Genomic DNA, 8,407 nt, shown 5'->3' on the forward strand with positions numbered 1-8,407 from the left:
ATATTGTCATATTGTGTTGTGTTAAAATTGTTAGTAACTTAGAAGTTAAAAGTGTATACTGTTTATGAACCAAAGACAGTTTGCGTGTTAAAACCCATCAATGCTAAGAATATTATAACCAAGCTTCACCTTTAATCCATTTTAGTTTTCAACCAACTTTTATTTTACTTAAAGGGACTGTCGACGTAAAACTTTAAAGAGTCTCAAGTGTACCTTTAACAGTGCTCTGACATAGGGTTTATTGAACAACGAGGAGTAGTTAAACAAGGTTTGTCTAGTTAAACTTATTCTCTGCATGGTAAACACTCGGTTCGACTCAGAAATTAGGGTTTCCACGAAACAGAAGATTCTCTTGCGCAACAGTTTCGTGTTTTTGCACGAAATGACTTTTTTGCACAGTAGTGCGTGAAATCGCGCTTTCATTCGAAATAAATCATGTTTTTTGGGCGAAATTGCACATGAATAAAGAATTTAAGTCAAAGTGTGTGCATTATTTTACAAGGTCATTGTTTTTGCACGAAATTTGGCAATGCTCATTATAACGAAAAATTGGAATCTGTGTATACAATGTAATAAGTAAGTAATTATTTATTTATGAAATATAACAAAACATAAGGAAAATAAGAAAAAGGTGTGACTTAGTTTCAGTAAAATACAATTCTTTCATAGCTGCAGTATTTTATTCATGAGCAATTATCACATTTTTAATTATTATCATATTTATAGTTTAGACTCTGTTAAAATTTTGGTTACTTTCATTAATAAACTTTTTCATGATAAATATGTTTTGAGAAAACGCTAAAAAGATGCCATTGTAGGTGTAGGTGAGTCTCAGTCTTACTGATGAAATCTTCGTATTAGTCTAAAGATTTGTATTGTATACATTTTTTTTGTTTGTCTGTCTGCTTGTTTGTTACCCATCTCCGTCGGCTGGACCAAATTGTCTAAAATTTGTGTGCAAGAAACCCTGAGAGATTAATTCATTCATTTCCTGATATTGTTTCTCAAAATTTACGGAAATAGCTTTAAATAATGAAATTGGTTGAAAAAACGAATTACGCAAAAAGCAAGATTTTGTTCAGAATATACGCAAAATAGCTTTTGGGCCTCAATGCACAATTATATCGAAATTTCGTGCAATTTTACTCGAAACGTTCGAAAACTATTCGCAATTATTGCACGATTTTCGTGTAAATAGTTTCGATTGGAAACCCTAGTCAGAACAGAATACAAGTTAAACCATGCGTACTGATTTCAACTACGCTGTTATAAAAAGTCACCGCTCCTTAAAAAAATGTATTTGAAAAAGATTCCTTAGATCGTCTCTTAGAGAATACAGATTGCAAGCAGCATGCAGACTTCCAGATCAATTAAATGGGACAGTTTACAAATTTCAACAAAAAATACATTGAATATATTTATCTAGAAGGCTCAGAAAAGTTTGACCATTTGTAATTTAAATCATTTAATTTTTCATATTTGAATTAGTTTGAAATTGATAGTCGAATAATGAATAAGGATATTTTTGTTTAAATTTGTAAACTTTTCTTTAAAATGATATACAAAGAATAAACCAGGTTTTGTTTATATTATATAGATATAGAATTATAAAATGGGAGAAAAAAGGTTTAAATATTACCTCTCTATCATCCTAACCATTTTGTAGATTAAAAACTTGGTTAATTGTAATAATTTTGTAAAGTTGGGTCAATTTTACAAAAAAATATGTTTACAACAAAAATTAAACTTCATAAAATTCTGCCTTTTAATCAAATAAATAAAAGTATGAATTGGTTAATAAAGAATTTTCACAACACCAAGTAACATGAAATAAAAATAATTATTTTCAGTTCACAATAATTCTGAACAGTTGACAACAATTTGACATTAACAACAAACTAAAGGAACTAAGATTCTGCCACAATTCAAACTCAAATAATCCCTATATCTTTGCAACCTGATGGTGTTAACCTGCCACAATTCAAACTCAAATAATCCCTATATCTTTGCAACCTGATGGTGTTAACCTGCCACAATTCAAACTCAAATAATCCCTATATCTTTGCAACCTGATGGTGTTAACCTGTCATATTTCAAAGTTAGGCTATAGTTTCAAATATCAATTGGTCTACGGTATCGGGTTGCAAAGATAAAGGGATTGCAAAATTCTAGTTTGTGGCAAAAACTCATTTTCTTTACAAACAAAAAATAAACTTAATTCAAAGAACAAAGTCAAAAATTTCATCATTTTTAACCTTAGATTTGACTTGGTTTGGCAAAAATTAAATTGTAAATTAAAAATATTAAAAAAAAAAAATTTATCGAAATTTAAATGAAAATTCTCACCCTGAGGTTACGATGAAACAATCCAGCTTATTCCATGTTTCTGATAGATAACAGCCTCGTCCGAATACTCCCAGAGCAATCTTAATTTAGATAATTATTCTATCAATATTGTTAAAGAAGAAAGGAACCACCCAAAGGTGGATATCAATATTCTAGTATTCATCAAGTCTCACACCAATATAAGAACAAAATAGTTGAACATTTCTATTAAAAGTGAAACAACTAAAAGAAACAAAGCCAATGTAGATATTCTGCTACTACAGTTTCCTCGGATCACTGGTTGGGTTTCAGGGAATAATCTCCATTCAGAGTCACAGGTTGGGTTTCCTGTGTGCTTAGTGATGGGTTTCCTCTACTCTTCTCCATTCAGAGTCACAGGTTGGGTTTCCTGTGTGCTTAGGTATGGGTTTCCTCTACTCTTCTCCATTCAGAGTCACAGGTTGGGTTTCCTGTGTGCTTAGTGATGGGTTTCCTCTACTCTCCTCCATTCAGAGACACAGGTTGGGTTTCCTGGAAAAATCTCCATCCAGAATCACAGGTTGGGTTTCCTGTGTGTTCAGTGATGGATTTCCTGTATTCTCTCCATTCAGAGTCACAGGTTGGGTTTCCTGTGTGCTTAGTGATGGGTTTCCTGTACTCTCTCCATTCAGAGCCACAGGTTGGGTTTCCAGTGTGCTTAGTGATGGGTTTCCTGTACTCTCTCCATTCAGAGTCACAGGTTGGGTTTCCTGTGTGATTAGTGATGGGTTTCCTCTACTCTTCTCCATTCAGAGTCACAGGTTGGGTTTCCTGTGTGCTCAGTGATAGGTTTCCTGTACTCTTCTTCATCCAGAGTCATAGGTTGGGTTTCCTGTGTGCTCAGTGATGGGTTTCCTCTACTCTTCTCCATTCAGAGTCACATATATAACCGGATATTAAAATATGTTTTTGAAAAAAAACTGTTGCCCAAAAGGTAGATTTAACAAAATGTATTTTAAACCTGGCACAAGAACCATTGATAGATGAGGTAAAAAATATAAAACTAAATCTTGACAAAGGAAAATATTACTGTCATCTTTGCAACTTTGGACGAGATTAATAAATAGCGAGACATAGTTGAACCTTACAACAAGTTTAACCTATCTACTCGGTTCAACTATATAATTTGATCTACTCGGTTCAACTATATAATTTGATCTACTCGGTTCAACTATATAATTTGATCTACTCGGTTCAACTATATAATTTTATGATGTACGTCACAGACATGTCATAATTCAAACCATTCTTCGATTATCCCAGATCTAATTGTTAAAGTTTACAAGAGTTTTACTTATAATAAAATAAACAATTACCATCTTAATCATCATCTCTACCGAGAAATACGCATAGATTACGTCATCACAAATCTAGAAGAAAAAATGTTAAAGAAAAACTTATTTTTTAAGTACTTTTAAAGGGACTGTAAGCGTAAATTCAAGATACCCTCCATGGAAATATGGCAATGCCCGATTTACAACGATGCCCTTAAGAGCTTTTCCTGATTAATTATAAAGAGAATATCTATATATAAATTTGGCTTGTCTGTCTGTCTGTCTGTTTGTATCCAATAAACGTCAAAACGGCTGAACCGATCGGTCCCAAATTTTTTGTGGGACATCTAGGGACCCCAGGGAAGGTTTATGAATGATTGAAATTTTAAATATTTGTCTCAATCAAAATTCGATCTCCATTAATTTTTTAAAATTTTGAAAATCCACGAAATTTTTTGTGAAAATCCGCGAATTATTTTTGTTTTGTTTTACGATGTACACAAAGAGAACATGTTCACAATTAATTTAGAAGAGGGGCGCGAAGCGCCCTCTAAGGCTAGTATATATACATTTTTATTTTTAACCATTTTATTTTCATTATGTGGTTTCTCTGCAAAAATGGCTTACGCATTTCTTGCTTATAAGAAATGATGGAGAAGTTATCGCAATTAACACTTATTTGATATCAGAGAAAGCTAGGTTTTAAGGGTACCGTTGTAAATCGGGCATTGCTTTCGTTGTCACTTTAAATTACAGTGTCCGAATTTAATGAATTTAAGCCGCGTGTCAAATCCCCCAAAAACCGGTTTCAATTGAGCACCGGCTTAAATCTTGAAAAATTTAATACAAAATTAAGTGGAACCACCAAAATTTGGCCTCAGTTCCTTTTTAATTGTATGACATGTAAACAAATTATAATGTAAAAATACTACAACCAGTGTCCAAATTTAATAAGTTAAAGCCGCGTCTCAAATCCCCTAAAAACCGGTTTCAATTCAGCGCCGGCTTAAATCTTGAAATACAATTTTAAATGGAACCAGCCATATTTGAGCCGCGGCTTAAATATAAACAGCGGCTCAAATTCTTTAAATTTGGCCACAGGGCCGGGCGTCATAGCAGGGATTATTCAGTGAGATGAATAGTTCACAGCATGGCAATAAACCTATCCCCTGAAGTTTCAGTATTTGTAGGTTATTCTTTTTTAAACTTTCAAGGTTTGCAAATTAACCAATTGTTTTCATTTTTGTTTGACAGCTTTATTCTTTTTTACAAAATAATAAGAACAAACTTAAACATAAAATACGCTTTTTGAAATATAAGAAACATCTCAGATTCCTGTTCAGCCTGTTAAAAGATAAAGTGATATAAAACTAGAAAAAAATTGTAAAACATCTTCTTGTTTTTACCTTCAGAAGTTTGCAGTTTCTCCCACATTCAGGTTGTCCTGTTGGGTTTAATCAAAATTTTAAAGAGAGCAGTTTTTTAAGAATTATATTTGAGGCAAAGGTAGGATTTGATTAATAGAGAAAAGTATTACTCTGTCAGCGCAGTTTCGTTCAGACTTTAAACTATCTGTACCTACAAACCATCATTTATCATATTGGCTTATCTCCAAACTTGTACGCCAAAATACGCACACAATACTCAAAAAACCTAGTTTTTTCTGCAAGCAAATTTTTATATTAGCCTTACACAATTTTTTCAAATGATTCTTAAATTTTCTGATTAGTCCCGAAAATCGTAATTTACGATCCAATATGATATGTGGGCACCCTGTAGTTGGTTCGTCTACTTTTCGGAGCTTTTTATATATTTCAACCCCTGAAACTAAAAGTGGTGAATTAGACGTAGATAATCCATCTCTCTTGTGCGCCGGTAAAAGTTACGAGAAATGGTATAGTTTCTATTACACGATATTCATTATTTGCGAAATAAATTTCGAAATAAAAAAATCGCATATTTGGCAGCAAAAGTTTAATGGCTGCGAAAAAAGTGACAAAAATCGCTTTTAATAAACAGCAAAAGTTATATAACTGCCAAAGAAGTGTTTCTGTTGTTTAATATAAGCAATTTTTGTCTCTTATTTGGCAGCCATCCATATTTTGCTCACAAATATGCAATTTTTAATTCTTCGAAATTTAGAGTCCTGATAAACAATAAATTTAATTTCATTATAAATCTTGAATATTCCTGTATCAGGGTCTAGAGGTGGGCAGGGTTCATACATGCCCAGGGTTATACAGTTAAATAAAATAACAGTCATGGTTAATCTCTCAAACCACCTAGATAATTAAACAATGCTTTAGATCATTATATAGAGTTAATGGAGTTTTTGACACAAATTCTAATTTTCTAATTTCTGCAAACATAATATATATCTGTGCAACCCAATGTCGTAGACCTTAGATATTCAAACTAAGAATTCTGTCAACTCAAATAGTGTAAAGGGATTAGAAAATTTGAGTTTGTGGCAAAGACTCAATTCCTTTTTATTCCTTTGTCTTTACGATGTTACGACCAAAATCTCTGTCTATAGGTGCATAATTAGGACTGGAAAAAGTTCTTTTATATAACGAACGAAAGATTTGAACATTTATAGAAATTTATTTATTTATTTATAGAAGGAACGCAATTATTAGTAGAAAATAAACGTTTAGTTTATGGGTATATCTGCTACGTTAATTTAACTATCAGCAAATAAATGCCAAAACTTATGCTTATTTTTATCTTTCATTATAATTGACAAAGTTTTTGCAGTTATTCAGAATTGTATTATAGTTCAAATTTTTGTTGTTAAAGCATTAAACAGTATTTTCTAGTTTTAAATCTATTATACTAGTTAGTTGCAAAAAAGATATTATATTATTTCATAATCAGAGAACCTAATTTATCTCAGAAAACTCTAAAGATACGCTCGTCTAAAATTTTTAAAAATATTTCCATGGTTAAAATGCGCGAAAATAACTAATAATAAAAAAAAATAATAGAAAACTTCTGATTAAAATATTTTATGGCATTTCTAAAAACTATATTTAGTAGCCAGGGGTATTTTAAAATCAGAACTAGATAATGGCATAAAGGGACTATACATGAAATTCTTAGTGACCATACGATTCATTACGATGCTATTTAAACCTGCATGTAACACTGAGGAAAATATTGTTCAGATTTTTTAAAGTTATCGTTGTGAGTCCTATATCCCAATCTATAACAGAAGGTCACTTGAAATCATGTCTATAACAGTCACATAAATGCAAGGTTATAATGCAAGGAAAGTTAATTGCAGTTGCGTATATTCTGCGCGCATATTGAAACCAGTTCTCTCTTGGCGGTATTTGTAAACAAGAATAGATGCATCAATGTTCGTTTAGTATCTGAGGAGGTTTAAAGCATTAAGTTTTGATAATTCATAGAATAGTTTCCTATGACCAGAATGATTTTTTATGTGAAAGATGGATCCCATGCCAGGCTTCGACATCCGTCTTGTGTTTACATTGCCGCCCAGAGACAGTACACTGCAGTACAAACGATGCGTACACCTCTGAAATAACTTTCCTTGCATTAAAACCTTGCTTAAATGGGACACTATTGTGAAAAACTTATTAAAGGGAAAATAAAAAGAATTAAAAATACTCACGGATTCAGAAGGATTTTGATGCAGATTTTACGAATTGGGTTTTCCAGAGTTATATACTTGAAGGAGGTTTCAGAGAACTGTGGTAGTACTCCATCCACCTCAACTCCTATATAGAAAAAATGCATATTATATACTTGAAGGAGGTTTCAGAGAACTGTGGTAGTACTCCATCCACTTCAACTCCTATAAAGAGCAAAGGCACATTATAAACATGAAGGAGGTTTCAGAGAACTGTGGTAGTACTCCATCCACCTCAACTCCTATAAAGAGCAAATGCACATTATAAACATGAAGGAGGTTTCAGAGAACTGTGGTAGTACTCCATTCACCTCAACTCCTATAAAGAAAAAATGCACATTATAAACATGAAGGAGGTTTCAGAGAACTGTGGTAGTACTCCATCCACCTCAACTCCTAAATAGAACAAATGCACATTATATATTTGAAGGAGGTTTCAGAGAACTGTGGTAGTATTCCATCCACCTCAACTCCTAAATAGAACAAATGCACATTATAAGGTTTCAGAGAACAGTGGTAGTATTCCATCTACCTCAACTCCTATATAAAGCAAATGCACATTATAAGGTTTTAAAGAATAAACAATTCTTGTCCTATTTAACAGGGTTTGAAAGATTTTATGGCAAAGACAATAAGATAACTCAATAAAATACAACAAACGCCTCAAAAAAAAAACAGAATAAAAAAACAAAGAAAACATCATATAAGAAAAAAATATATCAATACCAGAGAAATCAGAAAATTTCAGAAATACAGAAAACTTACAAGCTTATTAGAAAAATACCAGAAATATCGGAAACTTATTTAAGCTAAATAGGAAAATACCAAAGATATCGGAAACATAAACTGAAAATTATAGGAGATACCAGAAAATTACTTGTGAGAAAACAAGAAAAAATACCAGAAAAAGGAAAGCACCGGAAACCCCAAGAGACAGTACCAGGGATACCGGAACTGAATCCGGCATGAGAAGGAAATCAATAAACCTGGTCTAGAAAGAGAGGAAATGTTTAGAAATGATCTGTAGAATTTAATTATGAATATCTGAATTATATATATATATATATATATAAATAATAATAAAAGTCTCTGTCTTGTTGGTTTATCTCTGATC

General features: G+C 32.2%; 1 protein-coding gene across 1 annotated transcript in view; it reads right to left on the reverse strand.

Annotated features, from left to right (window-relative positions):
- LOC111699534 (voltage-dependent T-type calcium channel subunit alpha-1G) overlaps positions 1 to 8,407 on the reverse strand; it is a 134,506-nt gene that overhangs the window by 102,152 nt on the left and 23,947 nt on the right. The window contains exons 13-18 of the mRNA XM_023470236.1: positions 7,276 to 7,381; positions 5,829 to 5,920; positions 5,045 to 5,082; positions 3,681 to 3,734; positions 2,347 to 2,426; positions 1,640 to 1,651 (exon numbers count right to left, since the gene is read on the reverse strand). Of these exons, the coding sequence (XP_023326004.1) occupies positions 1,640 to 1,651; positions 2,347 to 2,426; positions 3,681 to 3,734; positions 5,045 to 5,082; positions 5,829 to 5,920; positions 7,276 to 7,381 (382 nt within the window). The remainder of the gene's footprint in view (positions 1 to 1,639; positions 1,652 to 2,346; positions 2,427 to 3,680; positions 3,735 to 5,044; positions 5,083 to 5,828; positions 5,921 to 7,275; positions 7,382 to 8,407) is intronic.

The sequence above is a fragment of the Eurytemora carolleeae genome, unplaced genomic scaffold, assembly GCF_000591075.1.
Source record: "Eurytemora carolleeae unplaced genomic scaffold, Eaff_2.0 scaffold123, whole genome shotgun sequence".
Lineage (NCBI taxonomy): Eukaryota > Metazoa > Arthropoda > Copepoda > Calanoida > Temoridae > Eurytemora > Eurytemora carolleeae.